Source organism: Bos javanicus, chromosome 16, assembly GCF_032452875.1.
Source record: "Bos javanicus breed banteng chromosome 16, ARS-OSU_banteng_1.0, whole genome shotgun sequence".
NCBI classification, from domain to species: Eukaryota; Metazoa; Chordata; class Mammalia; order Artiodactyla; family Bovidae; genus Bos; species Bos javanicus.
In genome coordinates, this window is record NC_083883.1 from 76,712,203 (window position 1) to 76,731,492 (window position 19,290).

Consider the following 19,290-nt stretch of genomic DNA (forward strand, 5'->3'; position numbering starts at 1 on the left):
GCTGGGAGGGATTGGAGGCAGGAGGAGAAGGGGACGACAGAGGATGAGATGGCTGGATGGCATCACCGACTTGATGGATGTGAGTCTGAGTGAACTCCGGGAGCTGGTGATGGACAGGGAGGCCTGGCGTGCTGCGATTCATGGGTTTGCAAAGAGTCAGACACGACTGAGCAACTGAACTAACTAACTAACACAAAGAGAGAAAGACAATCTTTTCTCTCAACATATTGGGAAGTAAAACTAGAATAACTTGGATGTGAATAAAATAAACTTTTACCCCTGTGTATGGCATACAGTTCCCTATTTCTTTCCATGTCTCATATTTTTTAACTTTTTATTTTATATTGGAGCATAGTTGATTAACAATGCTGTATTAGTTTCAGATGTACAGCAAAGTGATTCAGTTATACATATAAATGTACCTATTCCTTTTCAAATTCTTTGAAAATTCATCATTTTTTTGGTTGTTGAAAACTAGATATTTTAGATAACATACGGTAATACATACAAATCCTCTCCAATCAAGGGCTTGCTGCAATTGCTACTGTTTATTTATTTGTTTAGTGACCAGTGTGGACTAATTCTGTGGAGTCTGATTTTCCCACAGTATGCAGATTTTGATGATATTGCTTAATTTTTTATTTTTTAATCTGACTTCCTAGGGGTCATCCTTGAGTAAGCATAGCTTAGTAGTCAGACAATAACTGATCAGATATTTAGCTTAAACATATTGACTAAGTAAGGATTTCACTTTTATCTCCAGAACAGTGTGTGGCCTGGGGAAATGCTTACAAAATTCAGGAAATTTACAAGTCTGCTCCACATTTAGCCAAGGACTGGTGTCTCTCTCCGCTTTCTCTGATGGAGCAGTCGTGTGCATATCCATTGACTTCTGACTAGCAACAAGGGGCATCTTAGTGGGCACCTTTGGGCTGCCTGCCCCTGTCTCCAAATCACCCTGTTACATGGCTGACTGAGCTGCCATTTTCTTACTTGCCCCAAATAGTACCAGCTAGAGATGCAGGTCTTCCGGGATTGCGTATATAATAAACATATACTCTCTGTTGCAGTCTATGATGTCACTGGGGCCAGATTTTTCCAAGCTCTGAGTTCCCTCCAGGCAGCAAAACCTCCAGTCCAGGGGGGTTTTGGTTGGCCGCCCAGCCTGCAACTTCTGAGCCAGGGCGAGAGAGAGGAGCCAGGGGGCAGTCACTCTTTTTACTGAATAAACATTTCTCAAGAGTATACTCTTTGACCCATTTCCAGAAACTATAAATGCTTTTGTAGTTTTGCAGGTTTGTTTTTTTTCCCCCCATTTACTTCTATCTTTGGGGAAAGATTATGTTCAGGTTTTCTCATAGCCATTCTTAAAGTCCTTCCTAAACAAAATGACTTTGAAATATAACCTTCTCAAGATTTTCAGGAAGCTTTATCTGAAAAACTTATTCTTGACTAGATTTTCAAAATGTCTACAAATATGAAAACTATCAAGAAGGAACTTAATTCTTTGCATCTCTTTAAGGGGAACATATAACTGTCAGATTGATGCTGTGTTAAAATGAAGACTGATGGCCTTCACCTGGCTGGCCCTGAAACAGCTCACTTCCTGGCCAGCAAGAAGAAAGAAGGGGCTTCATCTCTCCTCCTCAGGGGTCCATTTCTGAACCGTTCAAACTGGGAAACTTAGTGTGACCACAAAGAAGTTGCACAGCTATTAATAGCATTGTGCTCAAATATCAAATGATGGATTCAGAGTATTAACGTGAAAACACCGATCAGATATTATTTAGAGATTTCACATTCCCCTGTGTGAACTTTGATATTTACCAAAAGGGTTTCGCTGCACTGGCTTCCTGGCAATGCACGGAATTCACAGTCATGCTCATAACTGTAAATGAAGCAGCACCGGGAGGAGCAGCTTCACTGCAGGGCCAGTTTCAGTTACACGCTGCTGGCGTAACTGGCATGTTGCTTTTAACTCATGTCCTTCTAATCTTATGGATTTCTTCTGTGGGGGGACAAGGTAAGTTGAAAGCCTGAATACAGCTCTGAATATTGAGTTCCTCTCTCAAATGTGTGTGTTGTGTGTACGTATGTTTATAAATGAATACAGGGGTGAAAATATTGGGAATAAGGGATCATCATTTTTGTTTTTAATGAAAATATTTTCTAATATGAAATTAAGGGAAAATAGAATGAAACAATTTTTCTATGTTCTTTAAGTTATGATATATAAGTAGCCACCAAATACAAAATCTGGAGAGAAACTGAATGTTGAAAAATCTGCTTATGATAAAGGTAAAAAGGTAAAGTGCCAATGTCATTCTGCCTGAAGGCTGCAATGCCAATGCCACGGACCAGGAAAAGTACACCAAGAAAACCCGGACACCTGCGATATGTTTGAATTTTCATAGATTTTTTAAATTTAAGATTTGAATATTATTAAATTCAGGGATTTCCTATTTCAATCTAATCATCACTCGACAAAGAAAAATCTTTTTTTTTTTTTACTAAAATATAATTTGACATAAAACAGTTTCAGGTGTACTACAGAGTAATTTGACGTTTGCATACATACATTATGAAGTGGTCATCGTGATAATTCTCATAACAATCTGCCCCCATACAAAGGTATTACAATAGTATCGATTCTATCCTTTATGCTGTATATTACATCCCTGTGGCTTATTTATTTTCTAACGGGAAGTTTGTTCCTCTTAATGTTCTTCACCTGTTTTACCTGCCCACCCTCCGCCTTCCTCATCTCTGGCAACCACACGTTTGTTTTATGACGAGCCTGCTTTTCTTCTGTCTTGTTTCTTTTTGTTTTGCTTTCTAGATTTTGAAATCTTCACATGTAAGTGGGGTCATACAGTTTTTTCTCTGTCTGACTTATTTCAGTTAGTAGAATGCTCTCCACGTCCATCCATGTTGTCACAAATGGCAAGATTTCCTTTTTTATGGTTGAGTAATATCCCATGGTATACACAAATACCACATCTTCTTTACCCATTCATTTCTCTGTGGACACTTAGGTTGCTTTCAACTCTTGGCTATTATAAATAGTACTGCTATGAAGTTTGAGGTACATTTATCTTTCTGAATTAGTGTCATGTCTTTTAATGAAACTATAGAGCATATCCTTATTTTCATATGTAATAAAACTAGTGAGATACCAATAAATTATTTGCTTCTTCTGAGCTTTTCAGCAAGGTTTAATATGAAAAAAAATTGTACACCACTTCTCCTTTAATAAAAAATACTATGTCTCACAGTATTTCAAAAAATGTCACATCTTGTTTTGTGTTGAAATAAAACCTATCACATCTGAGTAATTGCAAATGAAATACCCTGTAAGATCTAGGGTAACTGATTAAACTGTATGTGGAAATGGGATTTTAGTCATATGCTTTACCGTTTGATTTTCAGAAAGTATTTATTTTGCTCTTTTGATGCTAATTTTTGCACATAGTTGTTCTCTTTGGGAAAATCTCTTCAGTCCTAACATAAGAAAAAATAAGAACTATAAAATTCCTTCCTTTTATGATCCACCATTATAAAAGTTGCAAAGCATTATTTCTACAGACTTGAAAGTTACTCATTTCTTTATATATTTTTCATAGAATTATAATCAGAGGACTATAGTTAGCTAATGGGAAAAAAGTATTTTTCTCCAATAACAGATATTGCTTAGTCGATTAAAAATACCAACTTCTCTGGTTAGCCTGAAGTAAGGATTAGACCTTTACAACATCCTGAAAAACTGTATGTATGGGTGTATTTGATTCTTTTTAACCTATGTGTCTGTTAAATATTGTTTTGAACACCATGGAGAATGGATATTAAGAGAGGATTTCTAAATTGAGGGAGGAGAAGCAGAAGAAGATGAATATAAAATGTAGTCATGTGTAGAATTTTGACAACCTGAAATCTAAGGGGCTTCCCAGGTGGTTCAGTTGTAAAGAGCCCGCCTGCCAAGCAAGAGATGCAGGTTCCGTCCCTGGGTTGAGAAGATCTCCTGGAGAAGGAAATGGCAACCCGCTCCAGTATTCCTGCCTGGGAAATCCCATGGCCAGAGGAGCCTGGCAGGCTACAGTTCATGGGGTTGCAAAGAGTTGGACATGACTTAGTGGCTGCACAATGACAGCATTGTGTAAAAAGTGTAAAAAGATGTTCGAGCTTCAATCTAGTCTCCTAGAACTTTTAGAGAAACTCTATCAAAAGTTGTATAGATATTAAGTCAGGAGTCCCCAGTGTCCGGGATCTAATGCCTGATGATCTCTGGTGGAGCTGATGCAATAATAACAAAAATAAAGTGCATAGTAAGTGTAATGCACTTGAATCATTCCCAAATCATCACCCCTCACCCCCAGCCATGGAAAAACTGTCTTCCACAAAAGCAGTTCCTTGTGCCAAAAAGGCTGGGGACTGCTGTACAGTTAAGTGATTCGTGAGTTTGTGTTGGTGCTGGAGAAGACTCTTGAGAGTCTCTTGGATTCTAAAGAGATAAAATCAGTCAATCCTAAAGGAAATCAACCCTGACTATTCTTTGGAAGGACTGATGCTGAAGCTGAAACTCCAAAACTTTGGTCACCTGATGAGAAGAGCCCATTCCTTGGAAAAGACCCTAAGGCAGGGAAAGATTGAAGGCAGGGGGAGAAGAGGGTGACAGAGGATGAGATGGTTAGGTAGCATCACCAACTCAATGGAGGTGAATTTGAGCAAGCTCTGGGAGAGAGTGAAAGACTGGGAATCCATGGGGTTGCAGAGTCAGACATAACTTAGCAACTGAACAGCAACAACAGCTGTTTATTTGCCTATTGAGAAACTGGCCAGAGTGTGAAAGAAGCACTCTAACACTTGCATAATTCAACATTCTTCATGCTTTCAGTAGTAAAATATTTATCAAACCCTATACTGTGCAGCAACAAGTTCAAAAGAAAACGAAAACTCCGTGTCTCATTACAATGCACAGGGTCCTGTGAGGAAAGCAAACCACGCAAATAAGTAGATTGCAAGATTGTGTGTGTGTGTGTGTGTCCTGTAGGAAATGTGCTCACAAGGTTTTATCAGAATGTCGAGGCTTGAGAAATCATTTTCTCCTTTTGCAGTGGGTGACTGGGTAAAGGAGATCTACGAAAAGCAGTTATTGAGTGAGTGCCAATGCTGAGGTACCAGAGTATTTGCTAAACGTTGAAGAATGAACTTTGAAGGGCGGTAAAATAGGGACATTTGGAGGATGGAAGCAAGGTTATTCTGCATAGCAAAGAATACGCAGGTTAAAATCTATGGAAATCGACTACTATAGTTTGACAGGCAGACAAGAAATATCTGTAAAAGAATTATGGGAGGTACTACCATCAGTGAAAGCTTCCCTGCTGGCTCAGATGGTAAAGAATCTTGCTGTAACGCAGGAGATCCAGATTCCATCCCTGGGTTGGGAAAATCCCCTGGAGAAGGAAATGGCAGCTCACTACAGATTCTTGCCTGGAGATTCCAATGGACAGAGGAGCCTAGTGGGCTACAGTCTATGGGGTCCCAAAGAGCGACTAACACTGAGCGACTAACACTTCGACTTTCACTATCAGTGTGTGAGGGTTTTGGTTTTTTCCCCCTCCAAAACCATCTAATGTAAAATTTTAGACACTTAGATAAGCAACTTCTGGTTTCACAAGTGAAATACTATGGGAATTACTAGCTTCAAATATTGTGCAACGTTGAAAATCACCTCTAGATAAGCGGAAAGGGGAAATTTCCCTGGTTAATTTGTGAGCTGAGTTTCTGGAAGTTGCTTTTTTCTTTTTCCAAATAAAGAGAAAACAAACAAACAAAACACTTCATCTTCAATGTACCAGGAAAATACAGACAAGACAGAGACTTCAGGTGGAGTTACCTAGGACTAGGATGCAGAGTAGAGAAAGGAGGTGAGTGGAGATGCCAGCACGTCCTGTACACCAGCGAGGTCTTACTGCTGTCCCACTCTGCTGGCTCTCAACCTGTGGGAGATTTTCTTCTTGAAGATACTGCAAAGGACGTTATATTTCACATGACTCCAACATCTACATTGCACCTTCACTGACAATGTGCTGTGTGCTAAATCGCTCAGTCGTGTCACTTTTTGCAACCCTATGGACTGTAGCCCGCCAGGCTCCTCAGTCCATGGGATTCTCCAGGCAAGAATACTGGAGTGGGCTGCCATTCCTTCCTCCAGGGGATCTTCCTGACCCAGGGATCGAGCCTGATTCTTTTATGTTTCCTCCACTGGTGGACGGGTTCTTTACCACTAGCGCCGGTACTCACCATTACAGATCTTTCTTTGTTCTTAACTAATTAGGACACTGGAGGGCATTAAGCTAAAGGAATTTAAGCTAGCTGAAAGAAAAAAATATTGATAAGATGATTAAAATATGATTTAATGATTCATAAATGTAGATTCATATTTAATTCTTCAGCTTTGTTTTATTTTTCCCAGGGATACATTGTGATTTTCCAAAAATAAACCATGGAATTCTGTACAATGAAAAGAAATACAAGGCATCTTTCCCAGTTTCTCTTGGGAAAATTTTCTATTATTCCTGTGAATATAATTATATGCCTCCTTCAAAATACTTTTGGACTCCCATAACATGCACAGAGGGCGGATGGTCACCGACTCCAAAGTGTCTCAGTGAGTAAAGGCCTGATGGGGGTGACGCATTCGGGGAGTGGAGAAGGATGCGGCAGCGGGATTCACAAGGTCTTGATAGAGAGTCCCAGGGACGAGGACTAGAGGAGCCAGCAAAGATGAGAGATGCAGTCCTTCATGTTTTGAGAAGCCTTTTTTGAAAACCAAAGGAAGAATGAATATATGAACTTTCTTTCATGTTGTAAGTTTTAAAACTGATCATTAATATATTTCACTCCTAATATTTATGTCCTAATATTCATTTGTTATCAGCCTGGTCATAATTTTTTCTTTAAAAAAAGTCTTTGTACATATCCATTCTCTTTTGAAATGTACATTCTCTTGAATATTGAGAGGATCACATCTCCACTTTTACATTTTCCATAGATCACTTTTTTTGTGCCTAAAGTTATGTCTATATTAATCCTTCAATAAATGTGAAGAGCGTACTCAGGAGGTAACAAGTGTACTAAAACAAAAACAATGGGGGGGCAGAATAAATGAGCGGACAAAGGTAATAATAATGGTCTTTCTATAAAAAAAATTTATGAAAATTAAGAGAGAAACATATTAAAACACTATTTATACCTAGAAAAGCGTATAAAAATAAAATATTTTATTATAAAAATCATAGAACAATGGAGTGAAATGTTAATTTCCTTTTGTGTATGAAACATATATAAAAAGTATATATTTCATTAATACAGCAGCAAAACCTAAATTCTTTTAAAGTTTTATTTTCATACCTAATTTTAGCTTTGAAAGTTTTCCATTAAAAAATATTGTAAAGTGCAAATGTATTTTACTATTGTTTTACCACTTCCATCTGGTACATTAAACAACTTTTGGTCCTTAGGAGTGTGTTTCTTTCCTTTTGTGGAAAATGGTCAATCTGCATCTTCGGGACAAATATACCTGGAAGGCGCCACTGTGCAAATTACCTGCAATAAGGGCTACAGTCTCCCGGATAACCAGGGCAGCATTACCTGTGCTGAAGGGGGCTGGTCCTCCCCTCCGGAATGCATCTCCACCAGTAAGTGAAATGCCATCTACTCTAATCCTGGAATATGTTGTGATTTTTTAAAAAAAGAAATAAATCTATTGTCACATCTTAAGTCAAGATTTCACCACTTGCTTTTATTTTACACATTTGTTTTTCAGTTACAGCTGTCTCTGAAGGGATGTACAAGTGACATACTGCCTGCCTACACGAATCAAATGTATTTAATAAAAACAAGCATTGAACAAGAGTACAAACACTTGAGGACAGTACCTTTATGTTAAAGTAACACCCACTTTCTGTGTTCAGTGCATTAAAATTATCATGTTAGCTAAGAATAAATATCTAGAAAACTAAAATATTAAAGAGAAAAAAGTCCAGTACCAGTTAAAATGTCTTATAACTAAGACAATTGTTAGTAATTAACCTTTTGTGTTCATATTAAATTCACATGCTTGATTCAATAAACAATTTCTAGGTTTTAAAAATTTTGTACTTGTGAGAGTTATGTCTGTCACTGATTTAAAATCTGGAAAACAATTCATTTGGAAACTCTATAACATGGTAGCATCTTCCAGACCTCTGGAATCATAATAATAATTTATAATCATCTTTCTATTATATGAAATCTATAATAATTTATAATCATCTTTCCAGTTTCCTATCGTAACTCTATGCCTGCATGGTGTATTCAAGGAGGCATAAAAACTTCTCTAGCTCTTTCTCATCATAGCGCCAATTCTTTGTCAGCCCTATAAATTCTAGCTGCCAGGGCCTCCAAAACCCTCATTGCCCTCTTCTCATCTCAGAAAAACCGCAGGACTCTGCCTGGCTTCTCCTCCCTGGGAGCTGGGACGCTCACAGTGATATGCTTTGGGGTTTGGACTGTGTTTATCTCCCTTCTCTTGATCATCATGGACCTGCACTGTCGTTTCCAGTTTCCTGGAAATGCGTTTTGTCCAGCTTTCTAGCTTTTTAACCAGTGGGAAGAAATGCTGACACCAGCTACTTCATCTTACAGGAAGTGGAGTCTTCTGGTATGCTTTTAAAAGAAGCAATTATGCTATCAAAATCATTCCACATCTTCAATATTTAATCTTTTAGGAAACAGACTCTAAAACAGCTTGAATGACAACAGTGTTTCTGTAAACAGTGAGGCCATGGTTTCTTACAATTACAGAGGGCTTAAACATGACCAATATTTGCCAAAAACATAAAATAAAAGAACAAATCTATTGACATCATATCTGAAATGTCCAGTGACCGAACAGGGTTCACATTGTATAAGCTTATGGTACAAATGTTCCATATGTACAAATGTTCATATGTTCCAAACGTTCACTTATGGTACAAATGTTTTTGCAACCCATTTAATGGGGTGATGGCAACCAAAGTCCAAGAATTGAATTTCAAAACCTGACAACTCCGTTTGAGTACAGCAAACTCTCAAGGAAATCCAAACCAGTGTAGAAACTTAAGCAAAGGGCTCAATTTATTGCAAATCATTCATAATTCTTTATAGGAAATTATTAAATAACTGAATTGGATTTCTCTTGGGCATAACAAAACTCTCCAGCCAGAGTTCTTTCCTCACTTTTTCTAGAGCAACACACTTATTTTTAATGTGCCTTATTCTATGTAAAATATTTTATATAGTTTCCTAAAATATTTTCTTTGAGGATTTAATAAACTAACAATGTGGATTGCAAGAATAATTCTAGGCTGTGGTTTTCCTGAAAGGAGGCTTATGTTTTTCTTTTTCTTTCATTGATTTATTATGAAAAATTTTAATAAATTTTTTATATTTTCCTTTTTTTTTCAGAAAAATGTTTAAAAACAGATATTGTAGTTGCCAATGGGTTTTTGTCTGAGTCAGAATATGCTTATTCTGTGAATAAAGAAACACAATATAAGTGTAAACCAGGATATACAACAGCAGATGGAAAAACGTCAGGGACAGTTCAGTGTTTGCAAGGTGGATGGTCAAGTCAACCCACTTGTATTAGTAAGTAATTTTATACTTTACTATGCATCTTTCTGAACCCACAACATGGAAGTTTACTTCAACCTTTTTTTTTTTTTGCTTCTTCAGAGATTAGATGGCACCATGTAAAATGATGTCAAACTCATTTTTTAAAAATATATTGATAAAATACAGGAATACTTCTATACCACATTGATTTAACTTCTTTGGTTATGTTTTTCCATGTCTCCAAAGGAGATAATCCTTCTCTTAAGTCTATTTTTTTTCCCCTAGAATAAATGCCATTATTTTGAAAATGGAAAAAAAAAATCTAATTAGATTTACAAAGCTTTGTGCCTGCATGCTCAGTCATCTCCAACTCTTTGCAACCCTATGTGCTATAGCCCATCAGGCTCCTCTGTCCCTGGGATTATCCAGGCAAAACTACTGGAGTGGGTTGCCATGTTCTATGCCATTACAGAGCTTCAGGCAAAGCTGAATTTATTTGAGACTGAGATCTTTGTACATTTATCCTTCGCCATCTTCAAATTCTCAGTCTCCTGTAGTTGATTTCTTGTTCCTTTTAATACAAGTTGTGAGTCCGAGGAATAAGCTTCATCCATGGTGTAGTGATCCAAGGACACTAATACTCAGCTCTTTTCAATCCATGATCTGATGCTCAGAGAAGGAACAGGTCTAGAAATATTTGTAATTTGTGAATATTTGAGAGGTATGGATAGGTTTCAGGTTCTGGTTTCTAGGAAACTTACACTAACAATGGATTTCTGATTTTTACAGTTTCTCTTAGGGATAGAAAATGAAACATCAGTACTCTATAATCAAGTTAAGAGGCATAGGAAAAAACCTTAAATTTGGTAGAATTTGAAATTACATAGGACTTCCTTGGTGGCTTAGATGGTAAAGAATCTGCCTGCAATGCAGGAGACCTGAGTTTAATCCCTGGGTCAGGAAGAACTCCTGGAGAAGGAAATAGCAACCCACTCCAGAATTCTTGCCTGGGAAGTCTCATGGACAGAGGAGCCTGATGGGCTACAGTCCATGGATTTGCAAAGAGTCAGACAAGACTGAGTGACTAAAACTTTCACTTCTCTTAGGCAGAGGAGCTCTCCAAATGATGAAAATATGCTTATATTATTCTTATATTTTTATAAAATAAATATGAAATTTATTTTAAGCAACTGGATGCGTAAAAATTTGCATTTGGTGCCAGCTGTCTTTGTGAGTAATCAGCCAGGGATAAAGAAGCAGACAACACAGGGACCATTTTTTACTTATTTATGTAAGTGATTTTTAGATAATTTGATAATTAAGAAAGGAATGTGTACGTAAATACAGTTTTTACTTTTTAGTAATTATATCAGAAGAACAAGTTACCACTAGCTGCTCCTCTTCTTTAAATGCATACTTAACTTTTCAAAATTGCATACATTAAAGCAATAAAATAATGGAATAAACGAGCTAATCACAAAAACGACACTGATGCTAGTAAATGTAAAAAAATGAAGTTTAAAAAAATTACATGAAGTTTCAAATTTATTAGGTGAAATTATTTCAAGGTGTTTAAAGTCAGGAAAGTGGGCTAGTGATTGGAAGGGGTCATAGAAGACTTTGTAAATGTGACTAATAATTCTTCACCTGGAGGGTAATTATAGAGGTGTGTTGCTTTTGTAATAATTTTCTGAATTTACACTGCTTACATTCCTCTACAAGCTTTTTCTACTTCAGTAAGTTCATTAGAATGTGGCATTAGAAGACAGTTTCCCAGGAACACTTTCACATCTTGGGTGGTCCAGGCTTTCTGAACAAAAACCACTGGCAGACTTGGGTAAAGGATAATTAAACAGCAAAGACACCTTTGAAGTTAGAAGCAATGTGTACCTCCAGCAAGATTTAGGGACTTCTCTCTAGGGTTATTTGCTAACATTCCAGAGTAGTAAAAACCTAGGGACCTTCCTCTCTCTCCTGAGGCAGAAGAGATCAGTATGCCAATTACCATATAAGAACTGGTCTAATAATTTTGAGGTTCCTTTCCTATGGACTTCCATGGTAGCTCAAACGGTAAAGCATCTGCCGACAATGTGGGAGACCCTGGTTCGATCCCTGGGTTGGGAAGATTCTCTGGAGAAGGAAAGAGCAACCCACTCCAGTACACTTGCCTGAAAAATCCCATGGACAGAGGAGCCTGGTGGGCTACAGTCCACGGGGCCGCAAAGAGCCAGACAAGACTGAGAGACTTCACTTACACTTTCATTAGAATATATACTATACCTGATCCATTCAGTTCAGCTCAGTCGTGTCTGACTCTTTGTGACCCCATGAATCGCAGCACGCCAGGCCTCCCTGTCCATCACCAACTCCTGGAGTTCACTCAGACTCACATCCATTGAATCAGTAATGCCATCCAGCCATCTCATCCTCTGTCATCCCCTTCTCCTCCGGTCCTCAATCCCTCCCAGCATCAGAGTCTTTTCCAATGAGTCAACAACTCTTCGCATGAGGTGGCCAAAGTACTGGAGTTTCAGCTTCAGCATCATTCCTTCCAAAGAAATCCCAGGGCTGATCTCCTTCAGAATGGACTGGTTGGATCTCCTTGCAGTCCAAGGGACTCTCATGAGTCTTCTCCAACACCACAGTTCAAAAGCATCAATTCTTCAGTGCTCAGCCTTCTTCACAGTCCAACTCTCACATCCATACATGACCACTGGAAAAACCATAGCCTTGACTAGATGAACCTTTGTTGGCAAATTAATGTCTCTGCTTTTGAATATGCTATCTAGGTTGGTCATAACTTTCCTTCCAAGGAGTAAGCATCTTTTAACTTCATGGCTGCAGTCACCATCTGCAGTGATTTTGGAGCCCAGAAAAATGACACTGTTTCCACTGTTTCCCCATCTATTTGCCATGAAGTGATGGGACCGGATGCCATGATCTTCGTTTTCTGAATGTTGAGCTTTAAGCCAACTTTTTCACTCTCCACCTTCATTTTCATCAAGAGGCTTTTGAGTTCCTCTTCACTTTCTGCCATAAGGGTGGTTTCATCTGCATATCTGAGGTTATTGATATTTCTCCCAGCAATCTTGATTCCAGCTTGTGTTTCTTCCAGTCCAGCGTTTCTCATGATGTACTCTGCATATAAATTAAATAAGCAGGGTGACAGTATACAGACTTGATGTACTCCTTTTCCTATTTGGAACCAGTCTGTTGTTCCATGTCCAGTTCTAACTGTTGCTTCCTGACCTGCATACAGATTTCTCAAGAGGCAGATCAGGTGGTCTGGTGTTCCCATCTCTTTCAGAATTTTCCACAGTTTATTGTGATCCACACAGTCAAAGGCTTTGGCATAGTCAATAAAGCAGAAGTAGATGTTTTTCTGGAACTCTCTTGCTTTTTCCATGATCCAGCGGATGTTGGCAATTTGATCTCTGGTTCCTCTGCCTTTTCTAAAAACAGCTTGAATATTTTTGAGATTAGTTGTTTGTCAGTTGCTTCATTTGCTATTATTTTTTCCCATTCTGAAGGCTGTCTTTTCACCTTGCTAATACTTTCCTTTGATGTGCAGAAGCTTTTAAGGTTAATTAGGTCCCATTTGTTTATTTTTGCTTTTATTTCCAATATTCTGGGAGGTGGGTCATAGAGGATCCTGCTGTGATGTATGTCAGAGAGTGTTTTGCCTATGTTCTCCTCTAGGAGTTTTATAGTTTCTGGTCTTACGTTTAGATCTTTAATCCATTTTGAGTTTATTTTTGTGTATGGTGTTAGAAAGTGTTCTAGTTTTATTCTTTTACAAGTGGTTGACCAGATTTCCCAGCACCACTTGTTAAAGAGATTGTCTTTAATCCATTGTATATTCTTGCCTCCTTTGTCAAAGATAAGGTGTCCATATGTGCGTGGATTTATCTCTGGGCTTTCTATTTTGTTCCATTGATCTATATTTCTGTCTTTGTGCCAGTACCACACTGTCTTGATAACTGTGGCTTTGTAGTAGAACCTGAAGTCAGGTAGGTTGATTCCTCCAGTTCCATTCTTCTTTCTCAAGATTGCTTTGGCTATTCGAGGTTTTTTGTACTTCCATACAAATTGTGAAATTATTTGTTCTAGCTCTGTGAAGAATACCGTTGGTAGCTTGATAGGGATTGCATTGAATCTATAAATTGCTTTGGGTAGTATACTCATTTTCACTATATTGATTCTTCCAATCCATGAACATGGTATATTTCTCCATCTATCAGTGTCCTCTTTGATTTCTTTCACCAGTGTTTTATAGTTTTCTATATATAGGTCTTTAGTTTCTCTAGGTAGATATATTCCTAAGTATTTTATTCTTTCCGTTACAATGGTGAATGGAATTGTTTCCTTAATTTCTCTGTTTTCTCATTATTAGTGTATAGGAATGCAAGGGATTTCTGTGTGTTGATTTTATATCCTGCAACTTTACTATATTCATTGATTAGTTCTAGTAATTTTCTGGTGGAGTCTTTAGGGTTTTCTATGTAGAGGATCATGTCATCTGCAAATAGTGAGAGTTTTACTTCTTCTTTTCCATTTTGGATTCCTTTTATTTCTTTTTCTGCTCAGATTGCTGTGGCCAAAACGTCCAAAACTATGTTGAATAGTAATGGTGAAAGTGGGCACCCTTGTCTTGTTCCGGACTTTAGAGGAAATGCTTTCAATTTTTCACCATTGAGGATAATGTTTGCTGTGGGTTTGTCATATATAGCTTTTATTATGTTGAGGTATGTTCCTTCTATTCTTGCTTTCTGGAGAGTTTTTATCATAAATGGATGTTGAATTTTGTCAAAGGCTTTCTCTGCATCTATTGAGATACAGCTCAACTCCAGAAAAATAAATGACCCAATCAAAAAATGGGCCAAAGAACTAAATAGACATTTCTCCAAAGAAGACATACAGATGGCTAACAAACACATGAAAAGATGCTCAACATCACTCATTATCAGAGAAATGCAAATCAAAACCACTATGAGGTACCATTTCACACCAGTTAGAATGGCTGCGATCCAAAAGTCTACAAATAATAAATGCTGGAGAGGGTGTGGAGAAAAGGGAACCCTCTTACACTGTTGGTGGGAATGCAAACTAGTACAGCCACTATGGAGAACAGTGTGGAGATTCCTTAAAAAACTGGAAATAGAACTGCCTTATGATCCAGCAATCCCACTGCTGGGCATACACACTGAGGAAACCAGAAGGGAAAGAGACACGTGTACCCCAATGTTCATCACAGCAATGTTTATAATAGCCAGGACATGGAAGCAACCTAGGTGTCCATCAGCAGATGAATGGATAAGAAAGCTGTGGTACATATACACAATGGAGTATTACTCAGCCATTAGAAAGAATAAATTTCAATCAGTTCTAATGAGGTGGATGAAACTGGAGCCTATTATACAGAGTGAAGTAAGCCAGAAGGAAAAACACCAATACAGTATACTAACGCATATATATGGAATTTAGAAAGATGGTAACAATAACTCTGTGTACGAGACAGCAAAAGAGACACTGATGTATAGAACAGTCTTATGGACTCTGTGGGAGAGGGAGAGGGTGGGAAGATTTGGGAGAATGGCATTGAAACATGTAAAATATCCTGTAAGAAATGAGATGCCAGTCCAGGTTCGATGCACGATACTGGATGCTTGGGGATAGTGCACTGGGACGACCCAGAGGGATGGTATGGGGAGGGAGGAGGGAGGAGGGTTCAGGATGGGGAACACATGTATACCTGTGGCAGATTCATTTCGATATTTGGCAAAACTAATACAATATTGTAAAGTTTAAAAATAAAATAAAATTAAAAAAAAAAAACAGCTTGAACATCAGGAAGTTCACAGTTCACATATTGCTGAAGCCTGGCTTGGAGAATTTTGAGCATTACTTTACTAGCGTGTGAGATGAGTGCAATTGTGCGGTAGTTTGAGCATTCTTTGGCATTGCCTTTCTTTGGGATTGGAATGAAAACTGACCTTTTCCAGTCCTGTGGCCACTGCTGAGTTTTCCAAATTTGCTGGCATACTGAGTGCAGCACTTTCACAGCATCATGTTTCAGGATTTGAAATAGCTCAACTGGAATTCCATCACCTCCACTACCTTTGTTTGTAGTGATGCTTTCTAAGGCTGATAGAACTAGATATGTAGTTGCTAAGTCGCTTCAGTTATATCCAACTCTTTGGGACCCTAGGGAATGTAGCCTACAAGGTACCTTTGTCTATGGGATTCTCCAGGCAAGAATACTGGAGTGGGTTGCTATGCCCTCTTCCAGGGGATCTTCCTGCCCCAGGAGTCAAACCCATGTCTCAGTCTCCAATATCAGCTGCTGCTGCTGCTGCTAAGTCGCTTCAGTCATGTCCGACTCTGTGTGATCCCATAGACGGCAGCCCACCAGGCTCCCCCGTCCCTGGGATTCTCCAGGCAATAACATTGGAGTGGGTTGCCATCTCCTTCTCCAATGCGTGAAAGTGAAAAGTGAAAGTGAAGTCGCCCAGTTGTGTCGACCCTCAGCCACCCCATGGACTGCAGCCTTCCAGGCTCCTCTGTCCATGGGATTTTCCAGGCAAGAGTACTGGAGTGGGGTGCCATTGCCTTCTCCACCAATATCAGCAGGCAGGTTCTTTAGCACTAGCACCACCAGGGAAGCCTATATATATATATATATTTACTATATAATATATAATATTATATAATAGAATTTATTATAATATATAATAATGTGTAATATATTATAATCACTATATATTATTTATAATATATTATATAATACATAATATAATATAAAATATATAATATATATTTTAAACAAAAACTTACCCAGAAATATATAAGGAAAATGTAACTCAAACCAATTTTTATTAAATTATTATTACTGGTGTTTTCTATAAGGTCATTTATTTATCAGAATCCACTCCAGTACTCTTGCCTGGAAAATCCCATGGACGGAGAAGCCTGGTAGGCTGCAGTCCCTGGGGTCGCTAAGAGTTGGGCATGACTGAGCGACTTCACTTTCACTTTTCACTTTTCACTTTCATGCATTGAAGAAGGAAATGGCAACCCACTCCAGTGTTCTTGCCTGGAGAATCCCAGGGACGGAGGAGCCTAGTGGGCTACCGTCTATGGGGTCGCACAGAGTCGGACACGACTGAAGTGACTCAGCAGCAGTAGCAGCAGCAATGATCATTAAAGGTCAGTGTTGGCTTGTTATGTGCTTGGAAGTAGAAATAAAATTTTGATTTTTAATTTGCCCCAGAGTCCTGTGAGAGGCCAGTATTAGTGAATGCCAGAGTCAAGATGGATTTCACATGGTTTCAGCTCAATGACATGCTGAACTACGAATGCGACGCCGGGTATAAAAACCAAGATGGACGCACCACAGGCTCCATAGTGTGTGGTGAAGACGGCTGGTCCCATTTGCCCATATGCCGTGGTAAGTACTTGCTTATCTGGAAAATAAAAACAATGATGGATAGGTTTCTTTTCAATAGGCTTTCTAGAAAGAGTTTCCCTGATAGCTCAGCTGGTAAAAAATCTGCCCACAATGTGGGAGACCTGGGTTTGATCCCTGGGTTGGGAAGATCTAAAAGGGAAGGCTACCCACTACAGTATTCTGGCCTGGAGAATTCCATGGACTGGAATGGAATGGAGAATTCCATTAAATTGCCAATAACAATACACGAAACTGGGTAGATTAAATAATATTTCTGAGATTATTTAATTAGAAGATATTCCACTGTACTTTTTTGATGTGTGCCTGATTTATTGAGAGTGCTTATTTTGACTTGATTGTCATTTATATTTTCACATATGAATTTCAATATCAGATCAGATCAGTCGCTCAGTCGGGTCCGACTCTTTGCGACCCCATGAATCGCAGCACGCCAGGCCTCCCTGTCTATCACCAACTCCTGGAGTTCACTCAGACTCACGTCCATTGAGTCAGTGATGCCATCCAGCCATCTCATCCTCTGTCGTCCCCTTCTCCTTCTGCCCCCAATCCCTCCCAGCATCAGAGTCTTTTCCACCGAGTCAACTCTTTGCCTGAGGTGGCCAAAGTACTGGAGTTTCAGCTTTAGCATCATTCCTTCCAAAGAAATCCCAGGGCTGATCTCCTTTAGAATAGACTGGTTGGATCTCCTTGCAGTCCAAGGGACTCTCAAGAGTCTTCTCCAACACCACAGTTCAAAAGCATCAATTCTTCGGCGCTCAGCCTTCTTCACAGTCCAACTCTCATATCCATACATGACCACAGGAAAAACCATAGCCTTGACTAGACGAACCTTTGTTGGCAAAGTAACGTCTCTGCTTTTAAATATGCTGTCTAGGTTGGTCATAACTTTCCTTCCAAGGAGTAAGCGTCTTTTAATTTCATGGCTGCAGTCACCATCTGCAGTGATTTTGGAGCCCAGAAAAATAAAGTCTGACACTGTTTCCACTGTTTCCCCATCTATTTCCCATGTAGTGATGGGACCAGATGCCATGATCTTCGTTTTCTGAATGTTGAGGTTTAAGCCAACTTTTTCACTCTCCACTTTCACCTTCATCAAGAGGCTTTTGAGTTCCTCTTCACTTTCTGCCATAAGGGTGGTGTCATCTGCATATCTGAGGTTATTGATATTTCTCCCGGCAATATTGATTCCAGCTTGTGTTTCTTCCAGTCCAGTGTTTCTCATGATGTACTCTGCATATAAGTTAAATAAGCAGGGTGACAGTATACAGACTTGATGTACTCCTTTTCCTATTTGGAACCAGTCTGTTGTTCCATGTCCAGTTCTAACTGTTGCTTCCTGACCTGCATACAGATTTCTCAAGAGGCAGATCAGGTGGTCTGGTATTCCCATCTCTTTCAAAATTTTCCACAGTTTATTGTGATCCACACAGTCAAAGGCTTTGGCATAGACTCTTATACAAAATTTTACCTGGATGCTCAACTGACTAGTTTTTCCAACACATACTTAAAAGGCAAGAATATATGCTGCTCTGTATGTGAAGCTCTCTAAATCTTATTTTTACATAGAAAATGTTAACTTCATTTTTGCAATGATTATTTCACATGTATTCATTTACTCTAATTCTACTTTTAGAAACAGAATGTCAGCTTCCGTTTTTAGAAGCAAACGTAGATGCTTATCCAAAGCAAGAAAAATACAAAGTTGGAGATGTGCTGAAATTTTCCTGCAGACAAAGACTTAAAAGAGTTGGGCCGGATTCAGTTCAATGCTACCAATTCGGATGGTCACCTAATTTTCCAACATGCAAAGGTCAATGTTTATTTTAGGATTGATGAAATAGGAATTAGATTTTTATATTAAATCCATGCATTTTATTGGCTCTTGTATTTATAATCTGACAAACTACAAAAAATGCAGAAGGAGGAGGAGCGATAGACTAGTAACTGAGTTCATAGCTTGTTTAAATTATTTTTGTCAAGGGGTAATTCTACCTCATGTTTTGAAATATATAAAGGGGTTTTAAAGATCAAAATATTGTAGCTGAGGTTAAGAAGTGCTAGTGTTTTTTCTCCTTAGAATAGGGTATTGGCTATTCTCTTTCTCAAATTTTGAGTTTTTAGTAAGAATAATTCTGAATAAATTAAAGAAGAAAGATGCATAATGAACACATATACTGATCATCTAG

General features: G+C 38.5%; 1 protein-coding gene across 3 annotated transcripts in view; it reads left to right on the top strand.

Moving 5' to 3' along the window:
- The first annotated feature begins 1,859 nt into the window (after nucleotides 1-1,859).
- CFHR5 (complement factor H related 5) overlaps nucleotides 1,860-19,290 on the top strand; it is a 33,438-nt gene continuing 16,007 nt past the window's right edge. The window contains exons 1-6 of one of the 3 annotated variants that reach the window (XM_061383682.1): nucleotides 1,860-2,023; nucleotides 6,473-6,667; nucleotides 7,521-7,697; nucleotides 9,487-9,669; nucleotides 16,907-17,083; nucleotides 18,738-18,914. In XM_061383682.1, coding sequence (XP_061239666.1) covers nucleotides 1,879-2,023; nucleotides 6,473-6,667; nucleotides 7,521-7,697; nucleotides 9,487-9,669; nucleotides 16,907-17,083; nucleotides 18,738-18,914 — 1,054 coding nt within the window. In that variant the 5' untranslated portion in view covers nucleotides 1,860-1,878. The remainder of the gene's footprint in view (nucleotides 2,024-6,472; nucleotides 6,668-7,520; nucleotides 7,698-9,486; nucleotides 9,670-16,906; nucleotides 17,084-18,737; nucleotides 18,915-19,290) is intronic. The other 2 variants (XM_061383678.1, XM_061383681.1) reach the window with 2 other exon arrangements.